Source organism: Lissotriton vulgaris, unplaced genomic scaffold (genome assembly GCF_964263255.1).
Source record: "Lissotriton vulgaris unplaced genomic scaffold, aLisVul1.2 SCAFFOLD_987, whole genome shotgun sequence".
In the NCBI taxonomy this organism is placed as follows: Eukaryota; Metazoa; Chordata; class Amphibia; order Caudata; family Salamandridae; genus Lissotriton; species Lissotriton vulgaris.
In genome coordinates, this window is record NW_028246738.1 from 140282 (window position 1) to 164274 (window position 23993).

Below are 23993 nucleotides of genomic sequence, written 5' to 3' on the forward strand. Positions count from 1 at the left end.
GCGTGCCGAGCCACGCCAGTCGGGCCTCCTCGTACAGGACTGAGGCATACATCTGTTGGGCCTGCAGGAGCTGTCTCACGACGCCCTCATCACCCCCGAGTCGACTACGCTGCTCCAGCTCCTCAACGCGGGCCGCGGCAGTCACAATGGCCTCCCGATGTTTTCGCCGAGCCGCCACACACCAAGCTATATCAACGCCCCAGAGCGTAGGCTTCAGCGCCTCCCACACAACCAGTGCGTCGACATCCCCCACCAAATTCTCGCGCCAGAAGTGGTCAATCGCCTCGCGTAAATGGGTCACATACTCCGGCCGCTGCAGCTGCCAGGAGGACATACGCCAGCGAAAAGGTTGTCGTTTAGAGGGGAGGGTCACGGTAGCTAGGACAGGGGAGTGATCCGAGAGGCCTCTGGGGAGTATCGCGGCATCCCTGACGCGACTCAGGCAGGCACCTGGCACAAACAAATAATCCAGTCTCGAAAAGGACCCATGTACCGCCGACACATACGTAAATGCACGTACCGCAGGGTGAAAATGCCGCCAAACATCAATCCAGCCCAGACCACTCACAGTCGCACACAATCTGGTGGGAGCGGCCGCGGGGGGGGGGTCAGACATAACAGGAGCTCGTCTCAGGCGATCCAGGCCCACATCCATAACCTCGTTCCAATCGCCCCCCACCATGGTCAGAACCTCCGGAATCTCGTCCCACAGCGCGAACAGCCGCTCGGACAAGGCCCACTGCAGGGGGGGAGGGGCGTACACACTACCAAAAACCACTGGCTCGGAACCCAGCAGGCCCTTGATAAAGACATACCGGCCCTGAGGATCAATCCATTGTTTCTCATGAACATAAGCCACCCTACGGTGTACCAGTATGGCCACCCCCGCGACCCCCTCGTGAAGCCCGCATGATAAACCTGTTGATATCCAAAACTCTGGAGGCTAAGGGCCTTAGAACCCAGCATGTGAGTCTCCTGGAGCAGAAGCACATCCACCATCTCCCTCTTCCCCCATCGCAGCACAGCCCCATGCTTGATTTGATCCAGGAGACCCCTCACATTCCATGTCACAACCCGCAGAGTCTTTTGAGGAGACATAGTCACAGTATCAGCCATTATCATCACAAAGTCTAGGATCCGGCCCTCCGTCCCACCCTGGCGCCACCCGCAAATCAACAAAAATCAAAGCCTCAGACACGTGTGGTCCCACCCCCCCAGACCATGCACTCAGCAACCCCCCCCAACCCCGAACTCCCCCAACATTAGTAACACAAGAGCCACCCCCCACACCCCACACCCCACACCCACCACCCCAATACCTCAGAGAACTTTGAAGTATCTGTCGCGGCATGGAGAGACCCGGGTCCAAAACAGAGGACCCAGGGCCAGCCATACCAATGGATCCCAACAACCCAACCATGGCACACACACACCACCCCCCCCAACAACACTCACATCCGTGAGGGTCTGAGGCCCACAAACGGTACCCCCCGAACCCCACAGTGTCCCCATGAAAAACAACTGGAGTCCTCACGTGGGAACCGACCGGCATACAAAAGACAGAATAGAACAGTCTCACCAGCCAAAGTAGGGCAACTCAACGTTCAGCAAAAGGAATCTAGTCCCAGCAATGTTCAGCTGCCCGCATCGGAGTGCTCCGAGTCCCTGGCACCACCCGACTGTGATGCACTGGCGGAGGCCGACCTCTTCTTAGAGCGAGACCTCCGATGGCGGCCCTTCCTGTTCGGGCGATCCGTCCGCTCTGGCGACGATCCCTGAGACCTGCCCGGGTCCAGTCCCGGCTGGGGATGCGGCCGGAGTCGGACCGCTTCGTCGGTCCAGCGGAACACCTCCTCCGGTGAATCAAAGAAATGGGTCCGGGACTGATACACCACCCGCAGGCGGGCCGGATACAGGAGAGAGTATTGGAGCTTGAGTCCCCTCAGCTTAGCCTTAGCGTCCATGAAGGATTGTCTCTGCTGCTGCACCATCCTCGTGTAGTCCGGGAAAATCATGATGGTATGATTCTCGAAGGCGAGCGAGCCCTTGTTCCTCGCCTCCCGCAGGATAACATCCCGGTCATGGTAATTGAGCAGCCGGGCGATGACTGGCCGTGGGCGCTCACCCTCCGGCGGCCGCTGGGTCAGAGCTCTGTGGGCCCTCTCGATCACGAAGCACGTAGGCAGTGCCCCTTCGGGGAGCCAGCTCTCTAGCCACTGGGTCAAGAACCTCTCCATGTTGTCCTTCTCGCACCGCTCCGGAAAGCCGATGAAGCGGAGGTTGTTTCTCCGCGCGCGCCCTTCGGCATCTTCCACGCGGGCCGCCAGTGTCTTTTGAACTCCCTCCACCTCCGCCAACCGTTTCTTCAGGGCCCCAATGTCACCCTCGGTCGCTGTGATGCGGGTCTCAGCCCCGGTGATCCGCTCCACTGCGTTGCGGAGGTCCTGGCGCAGGAGAGTGACATCCGCCCCGACTGCCCCAATTTTGGCATCAAGCATGTCCCGGGACTGGGTGATGGCCGCCAGTATAGCTGCATTGTCCGGTCCAGGGCCACTGCTGCCACCGGCCGCCCCAGAACCGCCACTCGGCCCGGTGAATTTGTCGATGGGGCCATGTTTAGGCGGGCCACCTCCTCTATCCCTGGTCATGGCACGCGCCGGGCAGGGCGGACAACACCCCGGGACCGTTGGGCACTGTCGCAAGTCTTGGATGGAACGGCAGCAATGAAGTCACAAAGGAGATGGCGGGCTGGTCGGCACAGATCAGGTGTCGCGAAAATCGAGGTCCCGGCTTCACCAAAGCGGGACAGGCCTCGCCCACACTCGTCACCACGAGCGGCCATCCAAAGCTCAGAAATAAGCTGCGGCTCCGTGATCCGTGGGCAGCTGCAGCCAGCGGGCCGAGCCAAGAGCGGTGCAGCGGATGCCACCACCGTCCGCCAGTCCGTCCCCGGCCGCCTCGGAGCTCAATGACCCCAGTCTCCAGCGGCCACGAGGCCTCGCAGTGTCGTCGCCCCTTTCTGGTCACACAGGGGAAGAGTCGTCCTCTCGTAGAGTAGGAGCCAGTGGCGCCGTCCTGATCTCCAGGCGATCGTAGCTGTGAAGTTGAGCCAAGGGCGGCGCAGCGGATGCCACCTACACCCGCCAGATCGCAACCGCCACCAGGCGTCGCGAAACTCGAGGACCCCGGTCTCCGGCCGGTCACCAGGCCGCACGTCGCCGTCGCCTCCCTCCGATCACAGGAAGGGAAGAAATGCAGGATCGACACACCAAAGTAGACAGGAGACTTCGCCAGATCGATGCCAACCACTGGGTATCAACAGTGGGCTCGGGGGCCAGGATAAATGATCGAATTAGGTCCGGGCCGGCGGGAGCTCTACAAGGCTGCGACCGCCATCTTCGCCCGCCAAACCACGCCCCCCCAGTTACTTTCATTTTTGCTGCCCTTTTCCCCCATTTTCTCAAAAACATACAAAATTTAGCTGTATTTTGGCTAATTTCTGGGACGTGTCCAGGGGAATCCACAAACCCTGGGTACCTTTAGAATACCCATGATGCTGGAAGAAAAGGACACACATTTGGCGTGGATACCTTCTGTGGTCAAAAAGTTCCTGGGCCAAAGCGCGCCTTACCCCAAATAGCCCAAAAAAGGCTTAGCACAGGGGTGGATAAGGTCTAGCAGCGAAGGGGTTAATATTGGCTCATTATTGCTTCATAACTGCAAATGTACTCCCCTCCTTCACCTCTAGGTCCGGTCCTTCTGGAACCAAAAAACTGGAATACTCTTCCACTGGCTATAGGGCCAGCCCAACAGGACAGGAGTTCAAAGGTCAATGTGCTTAACTGTTTATGCAGCCAGGTTTTAAATGGGCTGGGTTCCTCCATCTCTCGGACCCAATACTATTTTAGAACAGACATTGAAATGGGTCCCTATTGGGGACTATATTCATGACCTTAAATTCCATTGGATTTCTGAACAATAAATGATAATCCATGTCAGTAATTCAGTTCTGGTTTATATTTCACATCTTGTCCTGAATCTTGAAACTCCATTAGTGTTAGCTATTTCCAGGATGTTGGTTGTCTGCATTTTTGCAGCATATTACTCTTGTATGGTGCATGCTTTAGACTAAGCCATTTTCAGGTGTTTATGACAGCCGCGACTGAGAGCTCTGGACTTGAGACTAAAAGCAGTGTGAGGTTCTTACAATGCCTGTCATTGGGATGTTCGTATTGCATGGTCAACCAATCCCTGGCTTTTCTCCACACACACAACCATTGACAAAGCCAACAGTCTTGTCTAGTTTGAGGTGTTCTTATGTTGTTGTTTTACTATATGGGATAAAATAACAGAAAGCTCAGAGAGAAACCAAAATACTGCTCGGGTGGCACACACAGAAATTGTTTGTCACTGCTGTAACTGCAAAAGCCACGAGGCTTGCAGAGATCCTCCTACCTTTTATCTCATTTGAGCTCTGCATGCAGTTCTTCCTAAGAGTACAGCTATGTCAGTTGTGCCTATGTACCTCAAGCAAGCAGTCATTTGCCCGTTACACTGACCTGTTAACATATTTCAGATGTTACTATTGTCACATATCTATGGCCTTGTTGTTTTTTGTTCCACTCCATCCATTTTCACTCCCATGTATTAAGTGTATTCTTTTTTACAATGTACAACCCTGTTTTTTTTCAAAATGTTAATTGCTGCTGCATTTAAATAAATGCATATTTTATTTAATTTAATAATTAACGCTTATTTTATTTTAGCATTCTTATCTAGTGCTCGTAGCCACAGGTCATAAGTGCGCTGTACAATTATACAATATGGTGCACAGCTTTTTACTGGGACCTTTTAATAAATAACCATATTAAATAACTTATAATGATAATGCATCATTGATGAGGGTTACCTGCTCTGGCGACTTGTCTGGTGAAGGTGGCACACTGGTACTCCTTGCCCACACAGAAAACTTCCCCCTTAGGCGTGCATCCATCAGAGGACTCGTCCGTGAAGCAAGCTGAACACTTGTATCCGTTCAGCGTCCCTTTTGCAGGATTTTCTAAGGGAGCAAGGAAAATACATCTCTGGGTTTTTTTCACTACATTTTAGGAATAAACACGTAACAAACGTAATGATGTCCGATCCAATGTCAAAGAAAGATGAGGACATGTTCTTACAGGAACACATCACTCCTGGAAAGACTGTCCTAATTAGCCACCTCCACGAGGTTGCTACTCATTTCTCAAATCTCCCATAGAATGGGAGTCCCAGTGTGCACTCCTGGACAAATACACAGTTTCCAGAAAGAGGATAACCAAGGCCATCTTTAAACCTAGTCAACTCTGGACATGCAACACAAAATGTTCTGCCAGTCTCACCTGCAATGCAAGCTGTCACAGCATCTTTATAAATAAATGGATTATTAATTTTCCCAAGAACCTCTGCCCACAAACTGTGGCCTGTGGACTCCACAGAATAAACTTTGAAGCCAACCCCATAGACCTCATAGTATGTAAACTGTGCGGCCTTTTCACTCTCTACTGGGGTAGTAGAGCCATGCCATTAGAGCTTATTCTTGGAGAAGTATTTAATAGAGACTAAGCTATAGCACGATAAAGTAAATAACACACAAACTCAAGATGGAAAGGGCTTTTATTTACAGGGGTGCTAAAGAATAAATTAAACACAATACACAGAGAACCCTGAAAGGCCCTAACACCTTCTTGTGTTGAGGAACAACATAGAGCACTCCTATAATGTTCATGCACTTGGTTGGTATTACATTGTTGTCCCAATAGGATATGCTTGATTTGAACCAGGGAACTTTGGGACTTGCAATGATGCAATGTTACGTGATTGCAACAATCTTAAGATATTTCGGACTCTGTTCTAATGGCTCTGGCCTGAGAGGACTAGTCTGCTGGTTGAAGCTTCAGCTACTCAATTTCTAGACAGAACACTGTTTAAAACTTTAAAACTTATTAAGGCTGTAACAGTTTTTTAGTTTGTAGCAACAGAGGGATGTGATAGTGGATTGATACTCACTGTGAAGTCCTCCATTAATTATGGATGGTGTTATCAGACTCTCGGTCACAACTGAAATCTCCTAGTTGTAAGGTACACCACCAGTCCCCATGAGAACAGGACTTAAGGATGGAGACCCAGCACAAAGAAAAATAGTATCATCTCTATTAGTTCCACCATCAAATCTTCTTCTTTGTGTCCTTGGAAGTGGAGATTGATGGCTCTGGGTTGGGCTCTATTCTTTGACAAATTCCCCCAGGGCCAGACTGGGAATCCAAAGCAGACCTTGGAAATTTTGTCAGACCAGCCACCCAACGGTGCATAGCATGTGCATTGAGAGAACCTGACCACTACAAAGAGGGGTATTGGGGTGGGGGTTCTCCGTCTTAGAAAATCTTGGGAAAAAATAGTGCAATGTACAACACATTTTTCACTTTATATATGTAGTAGCAGCCCGTCCCGAGGTAGTCCGGGTATGAATTGCTGCCAGCCAGTAGTATATTGTTTTGTAGGATTTCGTTTTGTTAGCATTTCTTATCTGTGACAGGCCTGTGAAACGCTCCGATTCACAGTGCACTGCTGATGCACTTAAGAGTGCGCGTTCAGTAGTGTGTGACCTCGAGTTTCCCTGCTTTATTTTTTTCTTCCAATATTATATAGCGCAAACTCGACAACATGGCATGAGCACAATTCACATTACAGAAGAACACATTCATTTGTGGTAGGCACGGGGAGACAAAGCGATTTGCCTGGAATCACAGGATGTTGAGCTGATGCCGAGATTCTAACGTAGCTCCCCAGCTCTAAAGTTCGCAATTCTAAAACTTGTGGAGGGAGGTGTGTCTAAAAGTGCATGTCGGTGCTGGCCATCAATGAGAGTATGTTGCAGGAGATGTGGGCCGCCGTGCCATGTACTTACCGGGGAAGGGTAAACACCCATTATTCTGCAACTTTCTTTCCGCATACCATCACTCCGCATCCTTTCATTACGAAAGTACCATGACTCCGCAATGCCGTTATAATGCATGGCATTACATTTTATATGCTTTTACCACGCATACATTTACAAGGGTATTTTTAGGATTCAGGGGTAGGTTTGGGTTTTGGGGTACATGGGTATTCTTAGGGTTCAGGGGTAGGTTTGGGTTTTGAGGTACAGGGGTATTTATAGGGTTCAGGGCTAGGTTTGGGTTTTAGTGTACAGGGGTATTTTTAGGGTTTAGGGATAGGTTTTGGTTTTGGGGGTACAGGGTATATTTATAGGGTTAAGATGGGTTAGTGTTTAAGGGTGTTGGGGTATTTTAAGGAGTAAGGGTGGGTTATGATTATGGGGTACAGGGGTATTTAAAGGGAGCAGGGTGGGATTAGTTTTTAGGGTGTAAAGGGTAATAAAATAAAATAATAAATAAAAATAATATAAATAATGCAATTTAAAAGAATAAGGGCCAGATGTAGGTCACCAAATACCGGTGGGTAACGGCCGAATTCGGCCGTTACCGACCTGTATTTGGTGATTGAGATGTAGGGGCCATTATTTTACAGAATCGGTAAATTTACCAAATCGGTAAATTTACCGATTATGTAAAATACCGAATCAGTAATTTTACCGATTCGGTAAATCCCAGATGTAGGTAGCACTGTTTACATTGCTATAGGCCTTCAGAATTCGGTATTTTATCACCCAATACAATTGGGTGGTAAAATAACGAATTCAGGTGTATATGCACATCTGTGCATATACACCTATGCCATGTGACACACGGCACACAAGCCTGGAATTGGGGTGTACAGGGTGTCAAAGTGACACCCCGTTCACCCTTGCAGGATTCGCTATTTACTGATTTGGTAAATACTGAATCGGTATTTCCCATTGATTCCTATGGGCTTCAAGGCCCAAAGGAATCAATAGGAAATACCGATTCGGTATTTACAGAATGGGTAAATACCAAATCTTACAGATTCGGTATTTAAGAGTAGGTAAATAGGAATTACCTACATCGGGCCCTAAATGTTTTAATTAAATTAAACAAATGTGTATATATATATATATATATATATATATATATATATATATATATATATATATATATATATATATATATATATATATATATATATATATATATATATATATATATATATATATATATATATATATATATATATATTATCTACTGGCGGTCGCCAGTAAGTAGTTATAGTTAGGATTTTTTTCAATGCAAAATCTCAAAATTCTATTTGGAATAACTTTGGCGCCGGTTGACGAATCTGCCCGAAAACTTCCTCAAATTTGCCTCGCGGAGCTCCGGTCCTTCCTTGAAAGTTTCGGGGGGATTCGTCAAGCGGGGCCCGAGATAACAGGGGGGTCCCAAAACGTGTTTTCCCCATGTTAATTTCCATAGGGCGGTCAAACTCACTTGTAGCCCGAACGGCTGAATGGATTTGCACCAAAATTGGCAAAATTGTAGGGACTGGTAGCCCGATGTGCCTTTGCTATGTCTCAAGATATGTGCTCCAGTGGTTGTGAGTAATTTAGGTTAAAAAATATATATATATCTATGGCAGCGCCCCGGTACGCGCACCGGGGAGCGCTCTGGGCGCGCCATGCGACTTGCGCACAGAAAGCTGATTGGCTCTCGGGTGTCTGTAAACATTCGAAACAGTCCAGAGCGTCCGCCATCTTGTGTCTCGGTAAGATCGAGACACAAGAGGTGGCCAAAACAAAGGGGGAAATGACCATAAGGGGGCAGGGTAGACCCACTCTGACCCCCTAGGTTTGACCTGGGGGCTATAAAAGGGCCCCGCGGGGCAAAAAACCCCATTTTTTTTCCTGATTTTCACGGAGGGAGCGCCCAGTACGCGCTTCGGGGAGCGCACCGGGAAGCGCACAAAAGAGAAAAAAGAATGCCAGAGTTTAAAATTTTTTGCCATATTTTATAAATGGGAGGTAGTTCTGAAAATAACTTTTTTAAAAATTCTTTTTGTTGTTTTATATATTTTTTTATTATTTTTCTGAACATTTTTTTTGTATTTTTGAACAATTTTATATTTTTTTGTGTTTTTAAGGGAACAAATAAAAAACAGGGAATTGGAAATGGCTCAACAGGAGCAAAAAAAAGAAAAGAATTACTGCTTCCTTTTCTTGCTGCATTGGTGGTTGTCCACAGCATTATTTATTAAGGTGACACTAAGTTCACCATAACATAATGTTTTGCCACAGAAAATGCAAACAATTTTGATAGTGCCAAATTTTTGTTGAATATTTGGCACCATTTGGCGTCCTTCAGGACCAGAAAGTGAGTGTTCAGTAAGCATGGGCGAATTTTGCGAATCTCGCGTTCGCGAATTTTGCGGATTTGCGAACTCGCAATTCGCAAAATCCGCGAATTCTCGCGAATTTGCGGATTTTTTTTTGTGTGTTTGCGCGGGTTTCTGCCAGTTCGCGAGGGTTTTGTACAATTTCGCAAACGCGAACTTACCTGTCGGGTCGCAAGTTTCACGAACTTGTTGTTTCTACGTGTCCAGCCTGTTTGGGACACTCTTCTTCATCACTGCCACTCTCTGTCACCACTGCCACTCTCTGACTACTCATGCCACCCTCTGGCCCACCCATGCCACCCTCTGTTTTATCACAGCACCCTCTGGTTGTCCAGTCAGTGTACATTATTGTGGCAAAGCAAGCACACCTTCCCTGCCTCAAGTGACCTGAATTAATTTGGGGCTGATTAATGTGTCACAGAATATTTTTTTAGCTGGCACCTGCTTCCTTAGTGCTTCCTGATTAGTGATCTTTTGCACTTGCTAAGTGCTTTCATTGTTGCAAAATTAGTTACAACACCTGCCCTGCCCCAACTGACAATAATGAATTAGGGGCTGATTAATGGATTTGAACTTCCAGCCTGGCTCCTGCTTGTCTCCCTTAGCTGTAATTCAGGACCTTTGTGGCATATGTGTAACTATTCTGAGGTTCAGAGCAGGGTCACATAATAGTTGCAACTGGCAACTGAACTCTGGAGGGGCCCCTCAGGAAGCACTACAGGAAATGGCTACTAATGATGAGCCTGAACTTTTCAACCTGGTAAGTAGTTTCAGTTTTGCTAAGATCGTATTTCTGCAATTTTGCGCTTATTCGCGGGGCGCAAAGTTGTACTGGGAAGCCGCGAACTCACGCGAACAGTGCGAGCAAGCCATAAAATCCGCTGCTCGCGGATTTGCGGATTTTGCGGGAGATTCGCGAATCTCGCGGATTGCGAATTTACTGAAAATCCGCAAAATCCGTGAGCGAAACGGATTTTCCGCCCATGCTTAGTGTTCAGTAGAGGAGGTGCTGGCCACAGGGGGTGGGTTGTTTCGAAGTTCCTGTACTTCAGCCTGGGCTAAGTTATTGGGATGCCACCTCTCCATGTGGCGGATCATGGTAAATTACCAAAAGAATATTTCATTTTGGGATTGCCCCTGGAGAGGGCTTTGCCACAAATAAGACAGGTGACTTTGGGGGCGTTCACCTTTTTCTGGTCTTCAGGAAAAGAAAAGAATTGCCAAATAAAGTGCACTTTAACGTGCCTTTGCCTTGGTTCTTCAGGCAGGAAGCGCCTTGGTTGTTCCTCCCCCTCCTCTTCTTCCTCCTCTTCTTCTTGTCCTCCAAGAAACTGTGGTGGTGGACCTTCTTTTCTTGGTGGTGGTGGTGGGGGTGCACCAGCTGCAGCTACAAGTGATGCCATTGTTTGCTCAAAAATAGCTCTTGCTCTCTCAATGAAGAAAGTTAGAATGAGGAAAAAAGGAGGGGGCTTTCATTATTTGGAGAAAAAAAATGATGAGAACCAATGAAAAGTGTTATTTTCAAGTCACATGACCCGATGCGCTTACGTTACGCGCTCCGGCGCGCTTACGTTTTGCGCTCCGGGCCGCTCGCGGAGCGCTTCCGGGTGCGTTTACGCAGCGCGTCATAAGACACATCGCGTGGCTACGCAATACGTCACGCTTACGCGGCGCGTCACGATGTTGTTTTCGATCGCGACATTAGCGCTAACGGGACGCTTCCCGGTTCGCGCTCCGGGGCGCTTCAAAATACTACGCTTTCTGGGGCGCTCACCGGGGCGCGCACCGGGAGCGCTCCAGGGCAAAAAAAAAAAACAATATACAAAAAAAAATTGGAAAAATTGTAGGGACTGGTAGCCCGATCTGCCTTTGCTAAGTCTCAAGATATATGCTCCAGTGGTTTTTAAGAAAATTAACTTTGAAAAAATATATATTGGGCTACATTGGGCTACATATATGTTAGAGCCCAAATGTAGCCCAAATGTAGCCCAATGTAGCCCCAAGATGGCCACCAGAGACAAAAAAATACAAATGTAGCCCAAATATCAGCCAGATGTAGCGCAACTATAGCCCAATGACAGAATGTACCAGAGTGTTCTAAAGAACAACTAGAGCGCTAACAGTCTTACTTATAAAGTGAGACTTATAGTTAGGAATTAGCATTAAAAAAAACTTTGAAATTCACTGAAAAAACAATAGGTTTCACACTAGTTATAGTTAGGAATTAGCATTTAAAAAACCTAGGAAATTCACTGAAAAAAACATAGGTTTCACACCAGTTATAGTTAGGAATTAGCATTTAAAAACCTATTAAATTCACTGAAAAAACCATAGGTTTCACACCAGTTATAGTTAACTGGAAATTATACTGTCATAAAAGCATTGAAATTCCACGTTATAGTTAGTTGGACTCACTATAACTTGCGTGTGCAATGCACTGCTGATGACGTCACATACTACATCACTCATGACATGGTCAGTGACATCACTCATGACATCACTGATGACACTGATGACACCATCCTTGTGACAGAGTGACAGACCTCCTTTCAGTGTAATGTAACCCTTGAAACACATATTCAAAAATAGAAACTAACATTTTCAAATAAATGGAGATACCCATACCAGTTACAACAACCAATTTAGAAATTAAACCATCTATATACACATCCACTCATTCACCGACAGTTCTATATAGTCACTCAAACATATACTCACTCATCATATGTAGTGATACACCTATACATCCTGTTACACACCGACAGTCATCCAAAAGTTACTCACACATGCAAATAAACTATTGAACATCCATTTATTTGCATATACAACTATAAACAAACTACTACCTTACTTCTAAGGAAACTTACAAACACTTACTCACTTAAACAATCACTTATAGAAACACATACCTATTTGAAAAGGAACTCTTACAATCTCTCACTCTCTCATATACTCACTTATATACATCAATACTCACAAATACTAGAATAAAACATATCTTGTTACTGATAAAGACACTAGTGAGACAGCCATTCACTCACTAACACACACATATACACACTCATCCACCCATACAGTCCTGCACATATGCTCTCTTCAAAACACATGCAAACAGTGAGTCAATCATTGATGCATCTATGTACTAAGTAATACCCCCACCAAACCATACTGACACTCATACTGATACTAAAAAAACAACTAATAACCCATATACACACACATGTAGCTACTCACCAACCCATGCAGCCACTTATACACAGAGTGAAACACTGATACATATATTTAAATATTTAAACATTACTCGCTAATATATGTATTCACTAAGATACACTTAATAAGCCAGTTAACCAATCAATTTTTTTTTTTTTTAAATATCTTTTTAGACACTTATTTAAATATTTATTCTTCCATCGACCTTTACATATACATATATAAAACATATTTATTTTTCAGAAAGACACACATTCACTGGATGGTGTCATCAGTGATGTCATGATTGATGTCACTGACAATGTCATGAGTGATGTAATATGTGACGTCATCAGCAGTGCATTGCACGTGCAAGTTATAGTGAGTCCAACTAACTATTACGTGGAATTTCAATGGTTTTATAACAGTAACATTTTCAGTTAACTATAGCTGGTCTGAAACCTATGGTTTTTTCAGTGAATATATATATATATATATATATATATATATATACACATATATACAAACATATATTTGATGTTTTAATAATGTACTTTTCCAATGTATATAACTTTACCACACATGCATTTGCGTTATAATGGCATGCGTGATAAAGTCATATGCGTTGTTAAAGTTTTAGAAATGATGTCTTTGCGGAGTAATAGTCCCGCGTTATAAAAATTGCGGAGTGATGTTAAGCGGGATGTTGGTTTGCGGAATATCATCACATATTCCCGGGGGAGGGATATTCCCTTTCTTGCTATTTCTGTGGAGGCGGGCCTTGTGTCTGGATGTGCGTGGCGCGAGGCTTGTGTGCAACAGAAGTGGAAAATCTCCAGTGTGCGCTTCAGGCGTCACCGGAAGTTAAGGTGAGATTACATTCCGTGCACAATGGCCCCTGTTTGCGCTCCTTCCGGCCCTTGGGAATAGCTCCATGCCTGACCTCCATACAGAAAAGCAGGTGCACGTCACTGGGAACGCGGGGCAAGCACACCCGGAGCTGGAATGTACAGAACCTGGGAAGAAAAAACAATTAAATATTGGGCACAACGCTTGCTTTTTTTCCCTGTAATTCCGCGCCCCACACACGCCCACACCCCCAGCACACGCCCACAGCACACAATATGAGACATGGCATGAAAGGCGGAACGTACCACATGCCCCCAGCGTTTGTCATGCCCCCAGCACACCCCCACAGCACAACGCAGACAAGCCCACAAGGGACTACTTTGATGGCACGGTTATTTTACCTTTTACATGTATATGGTGGGCGTCTGCATAGCCTATGTCCTTCTGCTGCAACTGCCCTTTCCAACGCTGTATTGGGTGTTGTGATTGGTGCTGTGGTTCCTGAGATTACCCGCCTCAAAGGTTTGGGCTCTCTCTGTATTATATTAGTATAGATTTGCTTTAATGCATAGTAAATGATGACCTTACAGTGCACCAGGATATGACCACCAGCGCCTCTCAACTCTGCATGCATCTCTCTCACATGTGTTTTATATGTTTTATAGTACCTCTCATACCAGTTTAGGGTGTTGGAGTACTTCACATACACACACACAGACACACACACCCACACACACACACACACACAACGTAAGACACATGTGTAATCAGTGTAATCAGAGTATAGAAAATGTTACATAAGGCAAAGGGGACTATAAGATGTAGGATTCACATGCTACTGATACCGGTAGGCAGATTTTAAGAGTGTTTGGTCAGGAAAAGTACAAAACCAAGAATCCGTACAAAATGAAGTGGTTAGGGTTGACTTTACTAATTAGAATTAATTTCTACCCAAACAAACATTTTTTAGCAGGATAAAGAAAGACTGGGAAGAACATAACTTTCTAACCTATACCATGTAGCTTGCATGCAGCTCTTTGATGGCACTTCATTGCTCATAGTGCTAGATTACCATTGCAATTTATGTACTGCACAGTCACAAACGAATCTCTGTAACAAATGAAGTTGCCAAATGGGCTATAGACGAAAAATACTGTACTGTGAAAGTCCATGGGACTTGTTCTTTGCAGCATGCATATTAACTCTCTGCGCTACATTTGATGAGTTAATACTTAGACTAGACAAAGCACCCATCTCTCTCCAGCACACTGGAGTAATCATGCCACTTTTATTGTTGTCTGAGAACTGCTGAATACACAAGAAAATTGCAGTACTTTTAAAACCGTCCCCCACTAACAAAACCGCACCCCACCCTTCAATACTCCAGGAGAAACAACTGATGCCTGATAGGGCCTGTCCAGCCTTGCATCCTCCATATTCTCCTTCATGCTGGGCATTGTGCAGATCATCCCAGTATTAGGACAGCCTCTATTTTGTGAAGAGGAATTCAGCTCCTTCATTCATAGATAAAGACTGCCTCTATCAGCTCAACTCCTCACAGGTCACACCAGCCAAGCATATTCCAAGAATGCACATTTTGTCCGCCACTAGGGAAGGGCCATAGCAACCATCCAGAAGTTTGTTTCAAAGTAATGCACCTGTTTTGAGATGGTGAAAAGAAGTCCAAATGAGAGGCCCTCCAAAGTTTGTATCTCCCCTTAGTGGTCAGGGCAAGAAGTCTGACACAATCAAGTGCTTCTTTATTTTAATAGACCAGCCTCTTTTTAGTCAGGGTGAAGTGCATCACATTATTGTGTCTGGGTTACACAGGGTTCTCTGGTGACAATAGAATAACTGCCTCTTCTGTGCTATAGGTTCAGGGTATGCTATCTCACTGGAGGGTATTCCATATTCGTAACCATTATGAATTCACAGGTTTTCCACTATTGGGCTTGAGCTGGACATTCTAGTGCTGTTTTCGTGAATTCTAATTTGCCGGGATATTCAACTTACAGCAATGGCTTACATTCTAGTAGGATCTACTATTAGCATTTCTCTCCTTTCACCATATATGAAGGCACCTGAGATAGTGCTCCTGTTGTGCCTAGACCAACCAAGGCAGTTCCATGTCACTTGGTGGAAGAACACTCCATGTGGTTTCTTGTGGCAGCTTGTGCTATGGTTAGCACTACCTCCACTTCTAAGACCCTTGCCCAGCAGGCATTCCATACCTAGAACTTGTTTTAGGGCAAGAGTAGCTGGCCTGGACTCACCATCCATCTTCGGCTCATCAGTTGCAATGATTATGTGCCTAGGGATTGTGAGGAAGTTCTTTGACTGGCCTACTGTTTCTGAAAGAGACATAGTTGGACAGGGAGTGGTGGTGTTACAAGTGAGCCAACCTGATGCCCTTTACAAACACAGGCTCCTGGTTTACTGGCTGGAAGTTGCGGTTTGAGGTTTGGTACCTGTCCTCCTATCCAAGCCATCCACAGCCAGCTCTATTACCTCAGAGGGGCTTCTAGCGCAACTCCAATAAATGTGCTGAGCTGAAATCTATTCAGGCGGGGGAATATTTGGGACATTACACTTTAAGTGACCCTGTGCCCCACAGCAATATTGCCTATCCCCATTGAGCTGATGTGCCTCCTTCCTACCTCCGCCATTCACATTTGTGTTAAACTATAAAAAGGGAATTACTGTTTGCATTTATTTTTTTATACATCTTTTTATTAAGTAAACAAACAAAGGACATGGCAGTGCGTCCATTACCAAATACGTTTCATACACTTCCAAGGCTGTCAATCTTACTGTTTTTATTCTTGAAATTTTGGCCTTTTGCCAAATGTCCTTGTCACCAAGGTTGCTTCTCCTGGCCTCCCTGTTCACAACTCACTTATTAGAATGTGCTGTAAATAATGTTATGCCACTGCTCTGTGAATCAATCATGACAAAGATTTTTTGACCAGACGTAGCAAATTAGATTTATACACATTAAATTAAGCAATCCATGGAAGTTTGCCAAGTTCTTTCCCTTCACAATATTCCATTAATAAATGTTTTCCAATTCACATTCAGCATCTCCTAAGGACCTTTAAATTGGTTTAAAACTGATTAGAACATTGGAATGTTGTGCGCTCCATTGAAGACAATGGAGTGTTCTGGGCCTATAAGGCTGGTAGACAACTTGATCATCAACATTTTACTGTTTAACAATGCCTAATGGATCCCAAGGGGATTTCAAACCCCTTAGCTCTGTGAGGCCTTTGTTTTACATTTGGTCCGCTTCCTTGTTAAAGGCCATCACGTTCGGCTTGGGCCTTTATTTTAGTTATTTTATTTTAGTTTTGTATAGCTCCAGAATCGACTACGAGGAGTATCTCTGCACTTTGGACGCGTATCAATTACAAATGCAGAAACTGTAGAACGTAAAAGCAAAACAAAATGGTTTTAAGTAGCTTTCTAAAACAAATGTGGTTCGAACATTCTCTTAAATGTAGGGGTAGTTCAGTCTAGTGTCGCTGGCCAAGATATGAGAGAGCTTTTCCTCCTAATCTTGCTCTCCTGATTCGGGGGACCTTCAGCAAGTGTTTAGTAGTAGAGCGTAAGGATCTTAGGTGATGATAGAAAGTGAAATTGTCTGACAAATAGCTGGGGCCAAGATTAAACAATGCCTTGTGGATACTGCAACAGACTTTAAATGTTGTCCATTGGCGTATGGGTAACCAGTGAAGTTTTAAAAGAAGAGGGCGAGAAGCTGATCTGGGAGGCATGCTCAGGACCAGTCGTGCCTCCATGTTCTGAATCACTTGAGGTTTACTAATTGAGCTCTCATGGCAGAGAGCAACAGGCCGTTACATTAGTCCAGGCGACTTAATATGAGTGCCTGAGTCAAAGTCCTTCAGCCAGAGTCTGTGAGCAAAGGACGAAGTCGAAGTAGGCCCAAAGTATGGAAACATGTGCCAACTGTATGGCCAATATGTTCCTTAAAGGTAAGGGCCTGGTCCAAACAAACTCCTAAGTTCTTAGGGAAGGTTTTAGGAATGGGAGGCTTCCCAAGACTTATAGGCCATCATTTGAGTGACCATAATATGGGAGCCTCTCCGAAAAGTAAACGCTCAGTTTTCCCAACATTACATTGGAGGAAGTTATTCTTCATCCATTGTGAGATAGCACTAATGCCCAAAGAAAAGGACTCCTGGACAGTAGGAGTGAGTTCATTGAAAGGAAAGAGTAATTGTGTATCGTCGGCATATGATATTGGAATAAACCCATATTTTCTTACAACATTGGCCAAGGAGCCACATAGATATTGAATAAAGTAGTACTCAAGCAAGAGCCCTGTGGGACTCCCTTGGACAGTTCCATGGGTGCCGAACGATATGGACCAAGGTTAACCGTCTGAGATCGACCAGATAGAAAGCTTGACATTCACTGAAAGGCGGAGTCTCTTAGTCCCATTTCCCTTAGCCTTCTGAGCAATATTTGTTGGGAAACCGTGTAGAACGCGGCAGATAGGTCCAATAGCACAGGAATCATAGAGTGGCCGTCTTCTAGAGTCATTCTGATGTTATCTGTGACTACTAGCAGGGCTGATTCAGTGCTATATTTGGGCCTGAAGCCTGACTGAGAGGAGTCTAGACAGCCTTAAGTTTGACGTGGTATGAGAGATGTTTGTTGACGTGTCTCTCTATTAGTTTACTCAGAAATGGTAAGAGCGAAATGGGACAAAGATTGGTCAGATCAGTCTTTCAAAGAACAAAACCTTCTTTTATTGACAAATTAAAAAGTCGTTCAATCAATGGAGATAGTTGAGGAATTAGGGTAATGGCTACTCCAGCAGGAATCAAATCGAGCCAGACTTAACTTGATGCATTAGGGCCTCTACATCTGCTGTAGTTAGTAATTGATTCTGATATTTCTGTGGTCATAAGCATCTGATGTGGGTTTCCTGAAGAGACATTTGTTTCATAAATTCATTCTATTTTTTGTGAAAAATGTAATGCAATATCATTATATAATGTTTGTGGAGGTGCTTCAACATTCTCACAGGCCTTAGGTTTTATAAATGACTGAGGAATGTTGTATAAAACCTTCGGAGCATTACCAGCCGGTATAAGTTGAGTGGAAATGTTGTTCTTTCATGCATTTTTAATGCTACTATGGTAACTTGACAAAGAAGTTAGAAACTGAGTGTTGTCACCTTCCTTATGGGTAGTACGCCATTTCCTCTCGTATTTCCTACACAGTTTTTTTTGTGTATGTAACTGGGGGGAAAACCAGGCAGCTTGCAGGCGTTTTGAGTGGGTGGGAGAATGTTTCGGAGGTGCAAGGTGGTCACTGGCCCGGGTTTAACCCTGAAGCAGGCCTTTAATGGCCAAGTAGAGTCCACTATGGTGGACTGTAAGGCTATGTTATTGTTCCACCAAAATCCGAAAATGATAGAAACCTTCTGGAGGTTCTACCACGCTCTATTGGAGCCACGTTGCCTGCGAAGGAAAGTGCTTAGTAAAGCAGCTATATTTTTTCATCTACACATAACGGAAACAGGTAAGGTGCCAGTTAAACAATTCAGCCATGAATTTACTGGTCATGGAGGGGTACTAGAGTGAGATGCATCTCTTCCGGGAAGGAGCGACACTGGCAGCTGGAAGCTCAAACTGTCTCAATTCTAAGACATTAGCAAGCTTCATCTCCTGCATCTCATCTTTCTGTTTAATGTCTTCCTCTCTTTCCCTTTGTGTGGCTTTACTTCTTTTTCTCTAGCAAGCCTTTGCTTATTTATTTGAAACTCGGTATCCCACTCTCGCTCTTTAAACCTCCTTTCCATGTATCTTTCAAAGTGTGCACCCTATCTATGGGGGCAAGCAATGCTGTGGGATTAGGTATGTGCCCAGTGGGGGAAACCGGGGCCCCAGGAATAGCAAGGGTGGAGGGTCAGAATCTGACAAGACTAAACCTACTGCTGTTTCTGTGCTTGTGATGATGATATTTTCACAATTAAATGTTTTGATATCCATACTGATATTAACATGTAACACACAAATATACTAGGTGTGTACTATTCACGTTTAGACTGACCACAGCTAATGTAGATCCCGTTTTAAAATGGTTAATGCAGCGTCTGGCTGCCATCTTGTTCCATGTTGTGTATCTTTCTTTTTTTCAGGAGAAAATGAACCAGAAATCTCAAATGGTGTCATTTGTGTTTACACAATCTGTTCAAAACACACTAACAAGAATGTGCAGAGTACTTCTTGGACCAAGCGTATCTCATTATGTTGCAGATAACCGTAAGTCCAAAGTATGTTTAGAGTTGGATCATTGTGGAGTGGCCTGTGAAAATAATAAATGTGTGTTACCTTCACGTACCTTAAAGCGATCAGCCCTTTGCGAGGGAATCATGGGTAGGTGTGTCAAGTGTGGGAACTGTGGGGCATATTACCAACAACTAGCGATAATTATCGCTATGTTGGTTTAGCGGCGATATTTTTATCGCCGAGTTGCGGCGATTTTTATCGCTTAGGAACCTTGCTATTATCAAGGTTTATCTCCTAAGCGATAAAAATCGGCCGAATTGCATGAATATCGCTGAAAAGTCCGCGATATTCATGCATTACCGAGCTAATGCTCTTAGCCATGTTATCCACCTACCATTGGATATTATGGCACATGCGAATAAAACTGCGGCTTCAGCTCACATGAAATTGAGAACGATTAGGAAAATACTACCTTTCCTACCGAACACGGCCGGGAAAACACTGGTCAGCTCCCTAGTCCTGTCCTCCTTGGACTATTGTAACGCTCTATTCTTAAATGCCCAAGTCCGAGTGACAAATAAGATGCAGTCAATCCAAAATGCAGCCGCACGAATGCTGGCTGGGATCCCCAAGTTCGCACCAGTTACAAACATCATTAGGGATCTCCATTGGCTCCCGATACGCAGCCGTATCAAATTCAAATCGCTGTGTATTGTTTACAAGTCACTCAATAATCAAGGTCCCCACTTTCTCAAACAGAATCTTCTCCATCATGTCCCAACCCGATCTCTTCATTCCTCTATTCAGAACCTCTTGGCTGTGCCTCGCACTAGAACAGTCACCTGGGGCGACAGGCGTTTCCTGGTTGCCGCCCCTAGACTCTGGAACACCCTTCCTGCACATATCCGAGCAAGTCCCACCCTGTTCACATTCCGCAAACAGCTAAAGACGTGGTTATTTGACCAATAGCCTTGTATATCCTCTTTACCGCAGTTGCTGATCCATCCCTTAATTAGCGCCGAGACGCCCACGGGTATTCGCCGCGCTCTAAAAATGTCAATAAATAAATAAATAAATAAATAAATAACATGGCTAAGACCTGTCTTGGGCAGGAGTTAGCTTTTGGAGATATTCGCGCTTAGCGCGAATATCTCCAAAAGTTGGTAATAGGAGTTAGCGATGTTAGCGGCTGTTTGCAGTCGCTAACATCTTGGCATGCCCACTTTGCATGTCATTAGTGATAAATATCACTGACATGCAAAGCGGGGTCCAAGATGGTCGCTATCTCCTACTAGCTGTCGCTAACTGGTGTTAGCGACAGCTAGGTAAAAGGGAGATAAAATTATCTCCGCTTTCTTGGCTTTTAAAGCCAAACAAGCGGAGATAAACTCCCTTGATAATATGCCCCTGAGTGATTTAAAGTAACGCAATGTAGACAGAGATTCAGGTGCATAAAACATATGCGCTTTCACCTTCCTTTACAGCAGAAACCTTTTTCCTGACATCCTAACAGAACCTTTCCCTGACTTAGCAAGGTAGATTTCTCTCTTTATGGTAGAACTGACCTTGCTTAATTTGCCTTTGAGATGTATAATAGTGTTTGTTCAGGATCTCTGATTTGCTGTGAATGTATTGACTAACACATTTATGTATTGACTAAAAACGAATTTGATGATTTAAGTTTAAAACGTTGCTATATCTATGATAAATATTTATGGTTTTGAAACTTAACCACTCTCTGTCTTAATTGTGGAGCCAAATGTGTTTCACTTTATTGACTTACATTGATGTTTGATGCACTCTCAGTCAGAACTAAAAATGTATTGGAAAGTGTTTTCAGAAACTGAATTTGTACCTTAATTTTCAAGGAGCAAAGTGCTCCATCACTGGTCACATTGTGGGAATCCTGTCACCTCGAAAACTCAGCCACAAAAATCTGCCTTAAGCAGCCCTGCATATGTCAGCAGCATTCTGTACAGGCTGTTTTCAGCTGATTACTTGTCCATTAATTTGTGCATGTGCAGTTCTTCTTTGACAGTCCGTTTAAGATTAACCAAATAACTGCAAATTCATCCAGTAATGAGTCTGCGGATTGAACTCCCTCTGGATTCTTCGTTGATGGTAGGTGGATTGCTTCCTTTGGGCTTCCAAATAGCAGGCATCTAAAAGTATGTGTTGGTAATGCTACTATGGTGAATTTATAAGTACACATTTTACAAATTGAGGTCTCCTTTAAACATTTATAAATCTTTCTCATTTTCCTTACCCTTAAATTCGTCATGGTTACACTTGTCCGAGTAGCAGCACGCTATTGTGATCTCTATGAGAACGCCAGCGCTCCTGATCACAACTTCTGCTCCACAGGTGGCCTGTTTGGTGGGGTGCACGCAAGCCTTGAAAGCTTGTAAAACGACTTTGGTCCCTACGTGAAAAGAACACATTTTATAGTTAAAATAAAGGGAATTACAGCAACAAACAGCTTAATATCTAATACCCACACAAACCCAGGTACTCTATCTCCGAATGACACTGCGGCTACCTGGGTGATTTTTCGACTGTTTTTAGAATCTCTTCGTTCCTTTCTCTAGCCCTTCAGTACATTATGTACTTGCTTCTCTCAGTTCAAAGTATGTTGTTGAGACCGACAGCTACCCTTCTGAGTTACGACAGCAGCAACATGTGTTCCTGGCATGGCACGAAAGTTCTATAAATCTTCCAGAGGTTAAAATGATGTCATAATAAGTAGAAGTGGTCACAACTGATTTATGTGCAATACAAACGAATGTCTATACAATTCCATCTAAATATTGAGCTACTAGAGTGTGGGAGAGTAATCCACATTTCTCACCCCCATAAATCGCTACACATTCGTAGCAAATTCAAGAGCCTTAGCTGGTCTCCCGCTGCATTGTTCACTCAGGGCATATCATCAAGGGCATTATCTCCGCTTTAGCTGCACTTTTTGCCGCTAAATCGGTGCTAATCTTAACACCCTATCAGCAAGGTCACTCTATCGTGTGAATCCTTGCCTTAGCGCCCTTTCCTTCAACGCCCAGCTTTTCATCTCTAATGTTTATTTATCGCCATGCTTGTATATATGCCCCTAACTTCTTCCAGCCTTTTGTAACTGGTCTTGCTAACCTAATTTCCAGAATATCTTCTCAGCTATGCTCTTTACACCAAGTTCAAATGCATTTAGGTTCAATTGCTGTTATCTGTCCAGCTCATCCATAAGTTTGAGCTGACTGTCTCAACAATGTTCCAGTGCTTTGCCAATATGCCGCCAAATTTGATTCTTCCAGACATTCTACATCAAAAGAGTGCAAAACCTCATAATTGTTAACCCGAAATTATGTGAAATCTCAGAAAATTGTGAAAAATTACACGTAATGTACACAAAATGCACTTTGGGTTATCTTGAGCGAACACTAAATATTCTTCACACTCAAAAGTCACGGACAAAGGGAAAGGTTCATATTGGAAATTTCTCTTATGGCACATTTTCTGCAAGAATCTGTCCCCTGCAAGACCTTTTATGCTCCAACAGTTTCCACCCCAGAAAATGTATTAAATTACACAATGTCGTTTCCTCGACTTTTTGCAAAATATGCCCAATGTAAAATTACGCAAGCTTTCAGTAAAATGAACATGGTCTTACTTTTCACACACTTTGCCGAACTGCGCCCTGATCAAATATACAAAGTGTGCAATATTAGAATTAATGAACTGCCCCCGGAGCAACTGTGAAGTTGCGCTGCTTCAATTGAAATACAGATCAGATGTTTAAAAGCTTCCCGCGTTTCACAGTGCAGGCTTCAACCCACCTACACTTTTAAGGGAGATTAGAGATCTCCTTGCAGTCGTGTGCAGTGAGTGACTGCACCCGCATTCAGGGTAATGTCTGAGGAGGTCCATGGGATTCTATTTCTACCCCTCGAGAGAGCTGCTGTTAGGAAACGCACTGAAAGTGCACTATCTTTTTGTGGCGAACCCTCAGTACACCTCTTAATGACATAACATAACATAACATAACGTAACGTGTATTTGTAAAGAGCACGTTCACCCAGAGGTCTCTTGGCGCTGAATAACAGATGTTCATTGTTACCCAACTCAATGGTACTCATTTTATCGACCTCAGATGGATGAAAGGCTGAGTGGACCCGCCGGGATTTGAACCTGTAACCATGAGGTCGAACACAGGCCCCTGCAATGGATGCATTAGTCCATTAAGCCACCAGACCCGGCATGTTGGTGTCTGTGCCCATGCTGGTAATACGGCATGGGAGCAAAGGCAAAGTGATTCCCTCATTTACATGGAGACATGCCCCCTGCAAATGAAGAAACGCCCTTTCA

General features: G+C 44.6%; 1 protein-coding gene across 1 annotated transcript in view; it reads right to left on the reverse strand.

The window, feature by feature from the left end:
- LOC147665759 (phospholipase A2 inhibitor and Ly6/PLAUR domain-containing protein-like) overlaps window positions 1-23993 on the reverse strand; it is a 50073-nt gene that overhangs the window by 17508 nt on the left and 8572 nt on the right. The window contains exons 4-5 of the mRNA XM_086949538.1: window positions 21907-22062; window positions 4910-5059 (exon numbers count right to left, since the gene is read on the reverse strand). Coding sequence (XP_086805664.1) covers window positions 4910-5059; window positions 21907-22062 — 306 coding nt within the window. The remainder of the gene's footprint in view (window positions 1-4909; window positions 5060-21906; window positions 22063-23993) is intronic.